Genomic DNA, 16,248 nt, shown 5'->3' with positions numbered 1-16,248 from the left:
TGAATTGCAGAGATATAGATACAACGCATGTTTAGTATAATTTTAACAAGATTAGTTTGATAGAGCTTTATAAGTCCTAGATTTATCAAAAACAGATTTAAATTCATTTTTTTTCTAAACGCTAGCTCTATAATTTCAAAATTTGTGGACCCGCTCGATAGAGAGAGGAAGGACCAACGGGTAGAGGAAGGGAGTAAAAAGAAGAAAAGAAAAATATAAAGAGCTGACACGTATTACGTATATTTCAGTTAGTAGTGGGATAGAGAGAGTTTGAAGTTGTGTTTAATATTTCGATAAAATTTAAATCCACGGTGATCCACTTTTTTGCGCTGGCGAAAGCTGAGCAGCCTCCACCGATTCTCTCCACCCCGGGTCCCCGGTGTCCGGGGAGATCCATGATCCCATCCTTTCCCACCACATGCTCGGCGCTTCCCTTGACACGTCACTACCGTCCCAGACCAGCCGCGTACGCCTGCCTTCGCTAACGCCATGGACCAGGGCCACCTCAAGGACAGCCTCCTCGTCCCGTCCTCCCGCGCCGCCGCGACGAATGGGCCCCACCACCGCCGCGCCACGCTCGCGCCGGGAACTGGCGCCGGAGGCCCATGTGGCGGAGCCGGCGGCGTGTCCATCGACGTCAACGGCCTGAAGCGGCGTGGCGGCGGGAGGCGCTCGTGGGTGCGCGTGGACGCGGCGACGGGCGCCGCGGAGGCCGTCGAGGTCGCCAAGCCGGCGTTGATGCGGCGGCTGGACCTGCCCGCGCGGGACCTCCGCCTCCTCGACCCCCTCTTCGTCTACCCGTCCGCCATCCTCGGCCGCGAGCGCGCCGTCGTCTGCAACCTCGAGCACCTGCGGTGCATCATCACCGCCGATGAGGCGCTCGTTCTGCGCGAACCCGACGCCGCTGGGGGCGCCGCAGCGGAGGAGGCCGTGAGGAGGTACGTCGACGAGCTGCAGCGACGCCTCGTCGACCGCGCCGACGACCTGCCTTTCGAGTTCATCGCGCTGGAGGTCGCGCTGGAGGCCGCTTGCTCCTTCCTAGACTCGCAGGTACCACTCTTATTAGGATCAGTTTATTTTGTCTTGGGTCCTAGTAGAGAGTATTAGTTGCTCTACATGTCGCGTGCACACACTGCACGGTTCGCCACCTCGAAGTGAGCTGCGACCAGTCGCGCCTACGTAATATTTTACCCTCTCACTGGGCTACTTTGTATGTCTGAGAAGCACTGTCAGTCTGCCATAATGTCCGGTTTTATTCTTCCTATCCACATTGTTCATTGAAGATGGGATTTCCTTTCAGTTTTATTATATCATATAGGTGGCACCGTGGAGTGATATGATTGTGTAGGAAGTTATCTGAGGGTGAATTAAGCTCTGACCTTGATTATCAGCTTCCTTTAAAAATTATGTTTGTCGATTATCAAATAGCCAAATTAGGCTTTATATTACTACGATCAAAACTGTAATAGTTTTTTCAGTGGTGAAATAACTGAAATTTGGTGCACCATGTATCAGCTGTTAGTTTCTGTGTTTCTTGATCTGTTGTTCATTTGTATGATTCCTGCATCTCAGATTGCTTACCAGTTACCACTACCAAATTTTACTAATAATGAAACTGTCTTAACATATTTTTAGTGAACTTATCCATACTGCACCATCAGCTTGTGTACTTTCAGTTATGTCCAATTGTTACCGATAATGATTTGGTAGATCATCAGTAAAAACAAAGTGATTGCACATTTTTTTCCAGGCTATTGAATTAGAGGCTGAAGCTTACCCATTACTAGATGAGCTGACAGCAAAAATTAGTACCCTCAACTTGGAACGAGTCCGACGCCTAAAGAGCAAGCTGGTTGCATTGACAAGGAGAGTACAGAAGGTAAAAGGATGGTCATAATGATGCTTTTGCTTGCTGTGATCCTTTAATATTTTTCTCAATATTCCAATCCATTTTTTCACTTAAGGTCAGAGATGAGATAGAGCAACTGATGGATGACGATGGTGATATGGCTGAAATGTATCTCACTGAGAAGAAGATAAGAATGGAAGCATCAATGTTAGATGACGAGGACCTTCAGGGAATTGGCAATAGTCATAATGGGTTTGGTTCATCTCTATCGGCTCCAGTTTCACCAGTTTCGACAACCCCTGCAACTCGGAGGCTTGAGAAGGAATTCAGTTTTGCCAGAAGCAGGCACAGCAGCTTCAAGAGCTCAGATAGCAGCCAGTACAATATAGAAGAACTGGAAATGTTGTTGGAGGCCTACTTTGTTGTTATCGATTACACCCTCAGCAAGTTGACTTCGGTACAAACTATGAATTGTGTATATGTTAGCTTTGTTTCTGTTTTACAGATTATTATGGTTGACAATTTTGCTACTCGCACATTTTTTCAGCTAAAGGAGTATATTGATGACACAGAAGATTTCATCAACATACAACTGGTAATTCACCCGCAAATCGATTAAATTCCCATTATGTAGATGCAGGAAGAGTTGTCTGCATGCTACTCCCGGGCAACTGTGTGAAAGCATGTAGATGATTATTCATCTCCTAATATTTAGTTAGCATGGAATATTGGATAGCATTACTAAACAAGATTGAATGCTGCATTTTGTTTTTGAGAGCAGCATGATAAGTTAGCGTGGTAATGTTAGGTGCACTATATAGCGAGACTGAATGCTTATTTTTATTTTGAGAATGACATGATAAGTTGGCTTGGAAAAGTTAGGCACACTACTTTGGGCCTGTTTGGATCCATTAACACTAAAAATTAGCAGCTAAAATCAGTACTAGTGGATCCAAACAGACCTGCTATAAAACTGCTAATTATTAGTTGAAGGACCGCTAACTATTAGTTCCATTAGCAGGTTTTGAGTTGCTAATAGTTCATATACACCTTCAACTCACTGTTCAACCACCTATTAGCAGGTGGATCCAAACAACCTCCTGCTAAAAATTAGCTAGCAAAAAAATAGCTATTAGGCAGCTAATTTTTAGTGCTAGGATCCAAACAAGCACTTAGCGAGGTTAAGTGCTCTGGATTTGTGAATATACATGGCAAGTTTCGGTGAGGCTATCTCTAGCAGCTTACCCATTCTAATACCCATATTCAAACTACACTCTACGAGCAGTGCAGTTTACAGTGCAAAACAGTGTTTTGAGTGACCATATGAGTGAACTGCTGGATACAGTCTGATATGATGATGTGACTTTGAGCCTAATCTGGGCCAGTAGCATGAGCCTCAGTTGAGCTACAACATTGCAAACGAGCTTAATGTTGGCATATAGAGAGGCTTTAGATAAGCTCTAAGTTTTTTTATAACCTAGGTCCTAGGTAAGCTCTAAGTTGACTTGCATATCAGGTGGCTGCTTGGTTTCGACTGAAAATATCTTCGATTTTTCTGTATTCGTATGGGTTTTCATATTTCTGTGTGGCAAAAACCTTTCCTTTTTGACCACCTTGTGAAGTTGACAGCCTGTTATGGCGGCGACTAGGGTTGATGGAGCACAAGGGGCTAACGGGGGGGGGGGGGGGGGGGGGGGGGTCTTGCACACATCCGAGCAAGAGAGAAGAGATTTTCTTTCTTAATTCTTACTTGTCTTCATTTGGTTACGCGACCTCTATATCTCTCGAGTACCTGTTTTCCCAAGAGGAGTCCTTATCGATTTGGACTTTCCTTTTATAACAAATAATCCTATTTCCTGAACAAGGAGAAGACTTTATTGATTTGGACTCTCCTTTTCCAACAAATAATTCTATTTCCTGAACAAGGAAGAGTTTTTATCGATTTGGACTCTTCTTTTCTAACAAATAATTCTATTTTCTAATATCTCATTTCTAATAAACCAGACCAATCTAATCTGTTCGGCAATCTACTTGCCATAACACAGCTAGTAGCTATTGTTTTTTTTTTTCCACATCATACATTTGAGCCAATGAAGGGCGGGTCTGGTGCAGCGGTAGAGTCTACCGTCTGTAACCGGAAGGTCCTGGGTTCGAGCCCCAGCCTCTGCATATTATGCGGATAAGGCTTGACGCTTAAAGATACCCTTCACCAGACCCCGCACAGTGCGGGAAGCCTACGGCACTGAGTACACCCTTTATACATTTGAGCCAATCCGCCGTTCAGTTTGGCCTTTCTAGCTATATATGTAGGCATAATGTATATCTAGGCGCTCAACAAAAACTATATCTAGAAAAGGCAAAACTACTTTCAATTTGGAACGGAGGGAGTAGTGGCCATTAGGGACCGACTCGTGTGAGAATGGGTACTAGTTTCGATTGCAGAATCCAATTACAATGCAGTGGACTCTATACTTAAGATTGGGCATATAGAGGTTCTACAACTTGAAATTTGAAAAGCTTGCCTTTGCTAAACATCAAACGCATCTGGAACCCTGCAATGACTTTGTGCAGAACAACATACTAATCTTGGTTGATAAGCAGTAACAGTGAGTGGTGCTGGCCAACATTTTGCAACCATCTTTCCTTGCATAGATAGGTTAGGATAGTAGGCTGGAAAGGTTCGATAACACGTTTCCGTGAACGAGGGAGATGCGGCGTTTTCTCTGGCCTATTTGTGTGACAACTTGTGCCCCTGCCCTGCCCCCCCCAGTCGTTTGTAACAGAAAAAACAAAGATGCTCACAGATGCTGGCTGTTGCAGGATAACGTCCGGAACCAGCTGATCCAATTCGAGCTGCTCCTGACCACCGCCACGTTCGTGGTGGCCATCTTCGGGGTGGTCTCGGGGGTTTTCGGCATGAACTTCGAGGTCCCTCTGTTCTCGGTTCCGCACGCGTTCGAGTGGACCCTCGCCATAACTGGGGTCTGCGGCGCCGTCGTGTTCTGCTGCTTCATCTGGTACTTCAAGAAGAGGAGGTTTTTCCCCTTGTAGGTGAAAGCTTGAAGCTTCTCTTCTCTCGCCCTGTCACCAGAGTCCAGACAGCAGCGTACGTATGAGACTGGGTACGGCAATTGTACATGCATTGTTCTCGAAATGCGCTGTCTGTTCACGTGAGCTTTTCTCCCTTTTTAAGCTCACGCCGCTGATCGTGTGTAGCTTCACCGGTCTGCTGTACACTTTGTATTATTGTTGTTGCTGGGTAGTGGGTACTGCATGTGACACTGTTCGGCCCCGGAAGAGGGGAAGGAGCCCAACAGATCAGATCAGTGCTGTTCTCCTCTCCCTTGCGGTGCGTGTTGTTGGCTTGTTTTCCATTTGCTGTGGTGACCAGTGGTACCCAGGAGTTTTGCCTAATTGCCTTCACGTGATAAAGAGAGGGAGAGCAATGCCGGCGCGTGGTTGCAGGCGGCAGCAGTTGTACACCTGAGCTGCAACCGTGAATATGCACTTCGTCACCAGTACGGGGCATAAACAATTTGGGTCTGAACTGAAGCTGCCATTGCTCCCTGCTAACCACAAGGAATGCGTACACAGACTGGACTGGCACATAACACATTTCCATTGGTGCGTTTTTTTTTGGGAGGGACCAGCACCAGCATGGATGACTGTCGTTTCTTCCCCGAGAAAGCGATCGCTTCGCTGCTTGCTGATAGCCACCTCTGTTCAGTTGTTCTGAGATTTGCTTACACGCGGGGAGAAAAATGCGAGCAGAAGCAGATAGACCACAAGCAGACGATTTTCCGTTTGTACCGGGGCCCTGTGTTTCCGAGTGTGCTGGCGCACCGAGTTCTCCAGCTCCGCTCTACCGGGTCCACTGCCGCGGAGGTGCGCCTCCTCGGTGCAGGAACACCCGGTGCATCTACCCAGCAGGCAGCAGTCCTTGCTGACCCATCGGGTCAAACTGCACAGTAAAAACTCCGAAAGTGGTCCAATCGGTGCTTGCCCTAAGTTCAGACAGGGTCCGGTATTTATTCATTATTACTCAGACGGTGATAGCCTCGTCAATCTCTAGATGGACAAATAGTAAAGGCTAATAAGCTGATTGCTAGTTTAGAGGAAGAATTGTTGCAGCTAACCTTTTATAGTTCACGGTGTAATAGTTAGCTCTTAATTATTAATGTATGATCTACTTGTCATCATCGTAAGCTTTTTTTTTCTCGTGTCTAAACGGATACTAAGTGCCCATTTGAAAGGGCTCTTGGCCGGCTCTGGCTCTAGCTCCTTGCCGAAGCCCTCCCAAACGGTGTCTTGAAAACGGCTCTGTCCAAGGAGCAGAGCCGGTTTTGGCCTCACAAGCTGGAGCTCTAATGGGGTGTTTGGTTTGAGAAATCACTCCATCCAAAATGAAGTGGTGCATCATGAGTTCATTCCTCAAATTTAGTGGGATGACTCCATTCCACATATTAGTACTAATTAACTAACTATGAGGAATGGGTTGGTAATGTATTAACTCACTCTATTCCACAAACTAAACAAAAAAGTCAGAAGTGAGAAGATAATGAACTAACTCATTACTCAAACCAAACACCCCATAAATTATGGCTCCCGCAGCATCTTCTCCGCCACATATATTCTTGGACTTGCACGTCTTCACATCTTCAGACAAGCGTCGCACTGTCTTCGTCATTGGCGGGCCACGAGCACGCCTCCCCTGATCCCAATTCCCAACCCTAGCTCCATTCGTGTCTTGCACTGTCTTGCTTTCAACAGTACGGTGCGTTTTGACTCTATTTTTTCACCATAAATTTTCAACGATGATATTTTTTCACCATAATTTTGTTGTCTCATACACTAAATCAAAAGGTACAAAAGGAGCTGCTTTGCCAAATAATTTACAAAAAGACACGTGCTTTTGCGGAGGAGGTACTTCTTTTGAGAAGCTAGAGCTGAAACCGTTTTTAGAGAAGGTAGAACCCTACCAAACGGGCCTAAGATAAGTAGATAACAACCCGCTTGTTCCTTCTCTCCTTTTCTCTCTTCTTCAACTCAACATTTAGGCTTCTTATAGCCTGTTAATATACTTGCTCTTATAGTTCGCTCATACCCTTTCTTCTCTCCTCTTTTCTCTATAACACCATTTATACTTGCTCTAATATGCTCTAATAGTCTAATGTATCGTTGCTGTTGTTGATCACGTAAATAAAAAAAGGAACCGCACTCTGTTTTTATCTCGAGTTATCAAACTATTTTAGATATGATTAACATTTCTATAGAAAATAGTTACATAAAACTGTATTTCTTAATAAACATAATAACACTTATTTACAATATAAATACTGTTTTTAATATAAATTTGGAGGCTCAGAATAAAGCAATGCCATTTTTTCGGGTGGAAAAAGTACACTGACTAATCTAGTCATTACAAGAGTTGCAATTTCTCACGGGTGTATGGGCCACCAGGCTTGCTATTATTTAATACGCCTACAGCAGCAAGAACATAATCTCTGCACAAATCTCGCTATGATTTGAAATTATATACTGCTAAAAAATTGCTTCTAAGCTGCAGCGGCAAACAAATCCCCTGCTCACAGTTGCTCTTAGGCTGTCCGTTGCGCTAGCCACGTGCCCGCCTCCTCCCCTTACATGGCGGCTACAAGGGTATCTCCACACGCTGCCTGCCTCCTGTGAGGCTCCCTAGCCGTCCGCCCCCTTCTCTCTCCCTCCGGATGTAGCGTGCAGTTGCCCGTCCCCTTCGCTCTCCCTCCGTTGTGTAGCCGTAGGCTCCTTCTAATTGTTAGTAGATGAACAATTGATAATTGATGAAAATCAGCCATAGAAAATGTTTTTTATGGTTGTAGTGGGTATATGAGAAGAATTTAGAGGAAACCGCTGCAGGAGATGAAAAAGTAGAAGATGAAATATGATGATATGAAAAAATAATATCAGAAGAGAAATGCACTGTAGCATTTAAAATCTAGCCCGTTTGAATCTCTTTGAGATATTTTGCGTGGGATTTTCAGAATCAAATCGGATCCAAACATAGCCTTACAGACATAGTCTCATTCCCCAAGATCTCGTGTCCCTCTCCCTGTCTTTTCAGCAGAGTTCAAACCGCGCGTCACACGCGAGACGCCACGGCAGCAGCCAGCCAGCCACCCAAGTCAGAACTCGGAGGACAGAAGTCACCGAGACTCCGAGAGGTAGCTTGCCAAGCCAAATCTACTGCCGACCACCACGGCTGGCACGCGGAGCACCCTCCAGTCCTCCACTCCACTCCACTCCACTCCACTCCACTCCACCCACCCACCAATACCAGCGGCAGTAAATTCCGAGCAGCCGCTGCCCGCTGCCGAGGCTCGAGGCTCTCTCCTCGCTCCCCCCACCCGTCTGCTCCTCCTAGGGTTTCCTCTCGGCTCGCCGGCGTGCCGCATCGCCTCGCCTCGCCCTTGCCGCGGGTTCCGCCGCTCGGGGGCACCCGAACCGATCCTCGCGGGAGTTGTTCGTGCTGATTCCTGCTGGGTCTTGTGGCTCGGACTCTGGGGCGTCGGGTGGGAAAGATTTTGCCGCCCGTGGGGGTTTGGATCGAGGGCTCTAAGCCGTGTCTCCGCAATGCCGGGCTGGCCTGGCGGCGATTGCTAGGGTTTTCTGGTCGGATTTCGGCGGAAGAGCTGAGGCGTTGCTTCGAGTGCGGGAGCTGTCTGCAATCCGCCGCTTGCCTTGGCCCGAGTTTGGTGTTTCCGCAGCAATGCCTCTCCGATTTTAGCTCGCCCTGGGGTTCTGAAGGGCGAAGGGGCTGTTGGGCGGTTTGAGCTTGCAAGGCGTTGCTGGTTCGGTCCAATGTCCGGGGCTAGCGCGAGGGGGCGGCTGTCGCCGGCGTCCAGCGGCGGCGGAGACTCTGAACCGCGGTCCACGGGGGGCAGGACGCGCTCGGTGTCCGCTGCTCGCGGCAGGAAGCCCTCACCGAGGCCCGGGAGGGATGTGGCCGCGGCAGCGGGCGCGACAGAGGAGAAGAAACCCGCAGCCGTGCTCACATTGCAGCCCTCGCTCAGCGCGCCCGCAGGGATGCGTCGGCAGGAGCTGCTGCTGCGCTCGGGGCTGTCTCTTGACGCGTCCTGCTCCTCGGACGCGTCCACGGACTCGTTCTGCAGCCGGGCATCCACGGGCCGGATTGGGAGGCCGGCGTTTGGGGCTAGGAAGAAGAAGGCTCTCTCTCAGACTGATTACAAGGCCCTTTCCATGCTGGAAAGGGACGGTGGATTGATTTCCCAGACTGATGCTGCTGGTGTGAAGAGGAGGTGTGCGTGGGTGACAGCAAATACCGGTGCGTGCTTCTGGTTTTGCTCGCATGTTTTCAGCATTTGATTAGGGGTAACCTGCAATTGGTCTAGTATAACAGTTTGTAGTGTTTTAATAGTTATTCTCTTGTAGACAAAGAAGTGGTCTACAATGCACAACTAAACTCAGTAAGACAGAATCCAGAATGCTAGTTGATTTAAGCTGAGCTTTACATAGTGGAAGTGGGAGCCATGTCAATTGTTTGTGATTGGGGTATTGTAGTCTTCAGTTCTCCTATGAGCATTATGCTAAGATCCCAAAATTTTAAATGATAAGAATGCTATTTCTGTGTGTTTACATTGCAATATCTCTGCTATTTTACACTGAACTGGCCCATTTCGGTGCCGAAGGTTAGAATGATCTGGAGGTATAGATTTGGGTTACAGATTTTTTTGTAATATATTCATGTTCTACAGTTTTTATTTATTCAAGATTCAGAAAGTTTACCTAAAAGCATCCAAAATGGGAGGTGATAATGTTATGCACCAAGGTTCCTTGCTAACGTCAAGTTTGACCATGCAACCCACTGAATTTGAGTCTGCTAATAAGGGTTACAAATTTGGTCAAGGTGGACAAATTTTCTCACCTGTTTGCCCAATAATAGACTTGTTGAAATGAACTAGATTATTTCTTTATTTGTAGGTTGTGTTATCTGAATCTGCTCCTCATTTATCACCCAAAAGTGATAGTTCAATCTGAAATCAACTTTATGAGCTTATATATTTCAAGCTTTCAATGCATATGAGACTCAGGGCACAATGTAGGACTGCCACTCGCCTCTTCGTGTTCATTCTTCATTGACAGAACATTAGAACATCTATTTTTTTTATTCTCCTTATATTACCTTATGTTTATTGAATATTTCTTTTGATTTTTACCATTTACAATTGCAGATCCCTGTTATGCTGCATTTCATGATGAAGAGTGGGGAGTTCCTGTTCATGACGACAAGTATGCAGAAATGGCTGCTACTTTTTCCCCTCGTAACAGAATCAACTTTAAATAATCAAGTGCTTCATATAAATTGCAGGAAGTTATTTGAGCTGCTAGTGCTGTCAGGAGCATTAGCTGAACTGACATGGCCAGCAATTCTGAATAAGAGAGACATATTCAGGTATCTCTTTTCATTTCCTTATGTTCCTGAACCTCATTACTTTGTTTGGGAATCTTAGTAATCTGCTCGTATGGTTCACAGGGAAGTTTTCATGGATTTTGACCCAGTATTGGTTTCAAAGTTAAGTGAGAAGAAGATTATTGCGCCTGGAAGTCCTAGCTGCTCCTTGTTATCTGAACAGAAATTGCGTGGTGTTATTGAAAATGCACGTCAAATACTCAAGGTTTGTTTGAATTAAATCACAAGTGTATGTACCTTGCCCTTCTTAAAGCAAGCACCATAACCTTTACCTGAAGCCCTTGTTAGATAATACTTGTTCTTGTCTGAATTAAGTGCATGCCGTTGCAGATCATAGAGGAATTTGGATCATTTGATAAATACTGTTGGAGCTTCGTGAACCACAAACCTATATTGAGCCGATTCAGGTACTCCCGTCAAGTGCCTGTCAAAACATCGAAAGCAGATGCCATAAGCAAAGACTTGGTTCGAAGGGGTTTCCGCAGTGTCGGCCCAACAGTCGTATATACCTTCATGCAAGTCTCTGGCATGACTAACGACCACCTTATCTCCTGCTACCGTTTTGCTGAATGCGCGGCCTCCTCTGCTGGCGCTGCTAAACTTTCTGATGGAAGCCTAGCAAATTCAAGTGATAGCAGCCATGGCACGGCAGAGCAGAAGATGAACGGGACGAATGGGCTGGATTCAGGTCTTGAACTCTCCAGGACTATCGATGAGCTCAGCATTTCATAGCGGGGTAGGAGCGGTGCTGAAGCGATATGGTGTTAGTTTGTGTATTTTATGTGCTGTAGTATAGGTGTGATTCGGCGACCTTTTTCTGTAGTTTTTCCACTCGTCAATGTAGGCTAGAAAAATTTTTAGTCTTCGGTGTGTCAGGACCCTTGAACGACAGCAGGGTACCGATGTACTACCTTCGTCCGGAGATAATTGTCTATCTCGTATTTTGAGGTGCTTCCTTCGTCCCGAGATAATTGTTTATCTCGTATTCTGAGAAGTTAAATATTTTAAATTTCGACTATTTTATTTAAAAATAATAATATTAACATTTGTGTCACGTCACAACACCTTGGTTTCCCAAGGTACAAAAAAAAGTTTTGACTTTGTAGATTGTGTCTACTAGTTTATTTTAGCTTCTGTTTAAACAGGTCTCCACGACCTTTACCTTAAAAACCAGAAACTAGATACCGGTTTCATAATTTTTTCAAAATAAAAATTTCAAAGCTACCTTTAGAGCTTTAAAAACACTGTTTTCATACTTTCTCGTGAAGTTGTACAAAAATTATCTATCATGCCATTAGTTATATGATCTATCGATTTATGTCTTTTTCTTCACTCTCTAATCATCAAGAATAAGTAAGGAAACTCATATAAATCAATTGTATTATAGAAGCTTGAGTCTATGTGCAAGTCAAAAACTTTTGAATTTCGCCTTACTGATTTATTGAAGCTGTTTTACGATGAAACTAGAAAACCGAAGCTATAATTTTTAAAGTGAAGCTCATCTAAATAAAGTCTAACATAAAGGTTTCTGTCGGAGAGGAAATCTCCGGCCGGGTGGCGGAGTGCACCCGCCCTAAATCCTAAGATGAGGAAGTGCTTAGGCGTTTTGCTTGATCGTTGAAGTGAGGAAGAACTCAGGAACACGCAAGGGTTTAGAGTGGTTCGGGCCGCCAGAGCGTAATATCCTACTCCACTGTGAGTTGTATTGCTCAAGAGCTTGTATGAGCTTAGCGAGTCTAAGATTGCGTGTGTGTAACGTCGCGTGCCTCTCCCTTTATAGTCGAGGGGGGGGGGGGACATGTACAAAGAGACCCTGAACCCCGACATGCGGGCCCAGAGATATAAGGGTGGAACACCCGGAGCAACTAGTGTTGGTCACCTTGCGCTATCTCCCTATGTCTTGACATCCACTGCCTGAGTAGAATTGGCGTGCTGCCTAAGGTTCCTTGGTATGGACCAAGTTATGATGACCACTGCGCGCATGCAGCGGTGCGGGCGTACTGCCCACTGCTTTGATTGGACAGGTATGCCGCCCAGTCTGGTCGACGCCTGCCACCAGAGTGGACGGGGCGCATTAAATGCCGAGTCGGCACTTCGCCTGTGAGCAGGGCGGTCAGGCGGCACACGATCTCCGCAATAAATGCAGAGATCGCACGGGTCCGAAACCTTACGTCAGGCCCTGCTCTCCGGCTTTCGTCACGGGCCACAGACACGTGGCAGCATCGGGTTTCCACCCAGGCAGGGGAAAGTAGGCGTGCCTGACAAAATTCCGACAAATGTCTGTGCCGGAACCCTATACGCCCCCGACTTAAGCCAGGATATTCCCCGTCCCGAGATCTCGTTGTGGACGGTCCGGACCTCACCTAGAGGGGTCCGGGTTCCGTCTTAGGGGAACACTGAGATCCCAATTAGGTGTGTTGGGGTCCGGCGTTCCCTCACGGGGGTCCGGATCCTGGTGGCCTCGAAGATTGCCCCCGTGGAGGGGTGAGGCGTGGTTTACCGCACCTCCTTACTATAATAAGGGGTACCCCTATTCCAGGGTACCGACAGTGGCCCCCGGGCCCTCCTCAGGGGAGGCTACGATCTTGTAGGTGGGGCCAAAGCCTGGCTGACGTGCCATTTCCGGGCACTTGTTGACGCAACGATTGCCAATCTGTCTTTAGTCGTGTTGCCTGCCCCATTTGTTCCCATAGCAGGCAAGTACGTGGCCCCCGCCTCCGCCGGTTTCGTCGGGCTGCGCGTGGGGCGTCTTATTGCTGCCGCCTCAAAAATATCTTTCAGCGGCCCCTAGGCGACGTGCGGTCGTGCGTGACGGTTTGCTTCCGGGGAGGGACGACCCGTCTTCTGCGCCCTCGGAGGCTGGTTGCCTGGTTCTCTAGGTACGTGACATGTGGACCTGGGCCCCCATGTCGGGGACCGAGTCACTATGAGTACTAGGTGCGCGTTGGGTGGAGTCGGGGCGCGCGCAGAAGACCCCTTTTTGAGATAAGGGGACTTATTCCGCGGCCAGCGGTTTTGCTTTCGCACTTTTCTTCAATTGTTGCATTCTTCCTCCTCTGAGTCCTCTGTGCCTCTGTCGTACTCACACTTCATTGCCTTTCGCCGCCATAGCAGCCATGGCTTCGCTGGTTCATCCCGAGCGTTACCAGACCGAGAGGAGGCTCAACATCGTGCGCCTCTTGCTTGGATGGGGCGCGTCGTCGCACGCCTGTAGGATCCGAGCCGGCTTCCCCCCTTGGCGATCTCGCCGTCGGGGAGTTCGTGCTCTTTGTCTCCTATATCTCGTGCGGGTTGGCGCTGCCAATTTCCCCCTTCTTCATGTTACTGTTGGAGGACCTCAGTCTCCAGCTCCAGCACCTCACACCCCATTCCGTTCTTCAGGCAGCCATCTTTGCTCATCTGTGCGAGATGTTCGTGGGGGTGGCCCCGTGCACCTCTCTCTTCCGCCATTTTTTCGTGCTGGTGAAGTCCGGGAAGGCCAAGGACCATCTTGGAGCGTATTATTTCCAGACAAGGGCGGATTCAGCCCGCTCCTATATCTCTTCCCTCAGCGGCACGAGGTGGGAAAACTGGCGGGCCGAATGGGTGATCGCCAGTACCGAGGCTAGCGACCGCCTCGTGCTTCCAAGTGAGGGACCGAGGCTCGAGAAGAAGCAATGGAGAGCTAAGCCGCCGTTGGCACCGGAATTTGAGCCTGTGTTAGGCAGGATCGAATCTCTAGCGTCCGATGGTCTGACGTCGATGCATGTGGTCGGTGACTTCTTGCAGCGCCGGATCGCGCCGCTGCAGGCGAGGGCACGCTTGAGCTGTTGGTTTTCTGGCATGAACGACCCCAGCCAGGTCCAACACAGCCCAGGCACCGACCTATCTTGGGAGGAGCTAGAACTCTTGGTGAAGGGGATCACTGGTGAGTCCTTCGTTGCTGAGTCCTTGATCCTTCCCGAAGGCATTCCCCCGCTTTGCGACGATCCAGGGTTGAGGACAGCGATCTTGGATTCGCTGCCGACCCTTGACGAAAGCGGCGTAGCGGTTCGCTAGGCTAGCGGCCGGGACCCCCATCGCGGAATTCAGATCCCCGACATACCGGGCGGAGGCTCTTGGCCCGCCGATGCCGACTCCAGATTTCACCCGGCAACTCTCAGTCCCTCGGGCAAGGACAAGGGAGCTGCGAGCAGTTCCTCCGCCGCTGGTGGTTCCGGGAGGTCGGAGGGAGAGAGGTGGCACCGACTGCGTCGTGTCGACGGGTCTTTCGTTGGGGACCCGGCCCTTGATTCGGACCTCTCTCAGAAGCGCCAGAAAACAGCTGGTAGGGTCGGGAAGGTTGGCTCCCCGGCCTAGGGCTCGCAGGGGCGCGTCAGCCCTCCGCCAGTACCATCATCGGTCTCGCCGCCACCATCATCATCTGGCCTGCCACCACCACAGGGGCAGCAACATCGACAACGGGAACAGTAGCAAAGCCAGCGGACGTCTCGCTTCCAAGGTCGTTGGAAGGTCCAGGGTCCCAAGTAAGTGTACCCCTTCTCCTTACCCCATCTGTCTAGTTACCGTGTTGATGAGTATTAACCCGTCCTTTGCCTGTCAGGGCTTCTTCTCCTTGTCTCCAAGGCTGCCCCCACTGGTGAGTCTGGCTTCCAGCAGCAGGTGTCTGTCGGTCTTGATGCCAGCAACCTACCTTTGACTACTGCTGTTGAGGCGGCACCATCGGGCCCCCAGGTTCCTGCTGGTACTGTCGAGGCAGCGTCGTCGGGCCCCCGGGCTCCCGCCAGGGGTCCGGTAGCAGCACCGTCGGGCCCCCAGGTTCCGTCTGGCACTGCCGAGGCAGTGCTGTCGGTCCCCCAGGCACCCGCCGGAAGTCCAGAATCAGCGCCGTCAGGCCCCCAGGTTTCGGCTGGTACTGCCGAGGCAGTACCGCCGGCCCCCCAGGCACCAGCCGGGCGCCCAGCAGCTGTAGCACCGCCAACGGTTACGACAGACCCAACGGCAGCGGCAACGGCGAGTATGCCTTCGACGACGGTGGAACCCACAAGGGGCGTGCCCGATTCCATCCCGCCGCCCGTTCTGGAGGGGCCAGAGGTCATTCTTGGGCGGCAGCGCGGCACCGGTCCAGAAACAGCGCCGCCTCCCCTCCCTCGGGTTTGTCCCGCGCTCACCAAGCTCTCCGGGAGACTGAAGCGGCGATCCTTCAGGAGTGGGAGGCACTCGAGACTGAGCGCCAGCGTCTTGGCGATTGGAGCACCTAGCTAGAGCAACGTACGAAGGCCGTGTCCTGCCAATTTGCTTCAGAGCGGTCCGAGCTTGAGCGGGGGCGTGAGGACCTCAGGGAGGACCTGGAGAAGGTGATCGAGCGGGAGCGGGAGGCTGCTCAGGAGGAGAGGAGGCTGCTCAAGAAGAAAGAGCACTTGGGCCAACGGGAGGTGGTCGTCACGGAATATCATGAGAAGTTGAAAGCCTACAATGCGATGCTTGAGGAGCAATGGGATAAGCAGACCGCTACTGAGGCGGCACTGCAAAAGCTGCAGCAGGAGCTTGACGACAAGGCTGGCAAAATCTCTCTTGCCGAGGAAAACCTCAGGGTGAAGGGTGTCTCCCTGGAGGAGCGGGCATCGGATCTCATCCGACAGGAGAAGGAGCTCGCCTGGAGGGAGGAGATGCGGGAAAGGCGAGATAAGCTGCTGGACAAGCACGAGCGCGAGGCGGAGGAGAAGGAGAAGAAACTAGAGGAGCGGGTCTGCTGGTTCCAGGTGGCGCAGGCCGCGCATGTAGCCTAGATGGCGCAGGCGGCTCCGGTTTCCCAGGCGGCAGAGACGATGAAGAAGACGCTAGAGGATCTCCGGGCGGAGCAACGCATCGGGGTCCAGCATATCACCGCATGGGCTGACGAGGCAAGTTCGGCTCTGGTGCCGCTGGGGGTGAGCCCGATCCTAGTGTCGAA

The 16,248-nt window shown here is 49.7% G+C and overlaps 2 protein-coding genes across 2 annotated transcripts; both read left to right on the top strand.

Moving 5' to 3' along the window:
* Positions 1 to 471: 471 nt before the first annotated feature.
* LOC100381441 (magnesium transporter3) lies at positions 472 to 5,261 on the top strand. Its single transcript, NM_001174280.1, has 5 exons — positions 472 to 1,050; positions 1,751 to 1,879; positions 1,965 to 2,306; positions 2,397 to 2,444; positions 4,670 to 5,261. The coding sequence occupies exons 1-5, from the start codon at positions 490 to 492 to the stop codon at positions 4,898 to 4,900; spliced, it is 1,311 nt and encodes a 436-aa protein (NP_001167751.1). The 5' UTR covers positions 472 to 489; the 3' UTR covers positions 4,901 to 5,261.
* Positions 5,262 to 8,001: 2,740 nt separating this feature from the next.
* Positions 8,002 to 11,329, top strand: LOC100216672 (DNA glycosylase superfamily protein). The gene is made up of 5 exons (NM_001309902.1): positions 8,002 to 9,170; positions 10,078 to 10,135; positions 10,215 to 10,298; positions 10,380 to 10,521; positions 10,647 to 11,329. The coding sequence occupies exons 1-5, from the start codon at positions 8,687 to 8,689 to the stop codon at positions 11,046 to 11,048; spliced, it is 1,170 nt and encodes a 389-aa protein (NP_001296831.1). The 5' UTR covers positions 8,002 to 8,686; the 3' UTR covers positions 11,049 to 11,329.
* The last annotated feature ends 4,919 nt before the right edge of the window (positions 11,330 to 16,248 follow it).

The sequence above is a fragment of the Zea mays genome, chromosome 2, assembly GCF_902167145.1.
Source record: "Zea mays cultivar B73 chromosome 2, Zm-B73-REFERENCE-NAM-5.0, whole genome shotgun sequence".
NCBI lineage: Eukaryota > Viridiplantae > Streptophyta > Magnoliopsida > Poales > Poaceae > Zea > Zea mays.
Note: the sequence above shows the minus strand (reverse complement) of the source record. Positions and strands in the feature narration are given on the sequence as shown.

Excerpts from the sequence above, each read along its gene's own strand:
- LOC100216672 (NM_001309902.1), top strand. The coding sequence starts at position 8,687 with ATGTCCGGGGCTAGCGCGAGGGGGCGGCTGTCGCCGGCGTCCAGCGGC. Across the intron at positions 9,171-10,077 it reads GTGGGTGACAGCAAATACCG|ATCCCTGTTATGCTGCATTT; the intron begins GTGCGTGCTTCT and ends TTACAATTGCAG. Across the intron at positions 10,299-10,379 it reads AATAAGAGAGACATATTCAG|GGAAGTTTTCATGGATTTTG; the intron begins GTATCTCTTTTC and ends TATGGTTCACAG.
- LOC100381441 (NM_001174280.1), top strand. The coding sequence starts at position 490 with ATGGACCAGGGCCACCTCAAGGACAGCCTCCTCGTCCCGTCCTCCCGC. Across the intron at positions 1,051-1,750 it reads GCTCCTTCCTAGACTCGCAG|GCTATTGAATTAGAGGCTGA; the intron begins GTACCACTCTTA and ends ATTTTTTTCCAG. Across the intron at positions 2,307-2,396 it reads CCCTCAGCAAGTTGACTTCG|CTAAAGGAGTATATTGATGA; the intron begins GTACAAACTATG and ends ACATTTTTTCAG.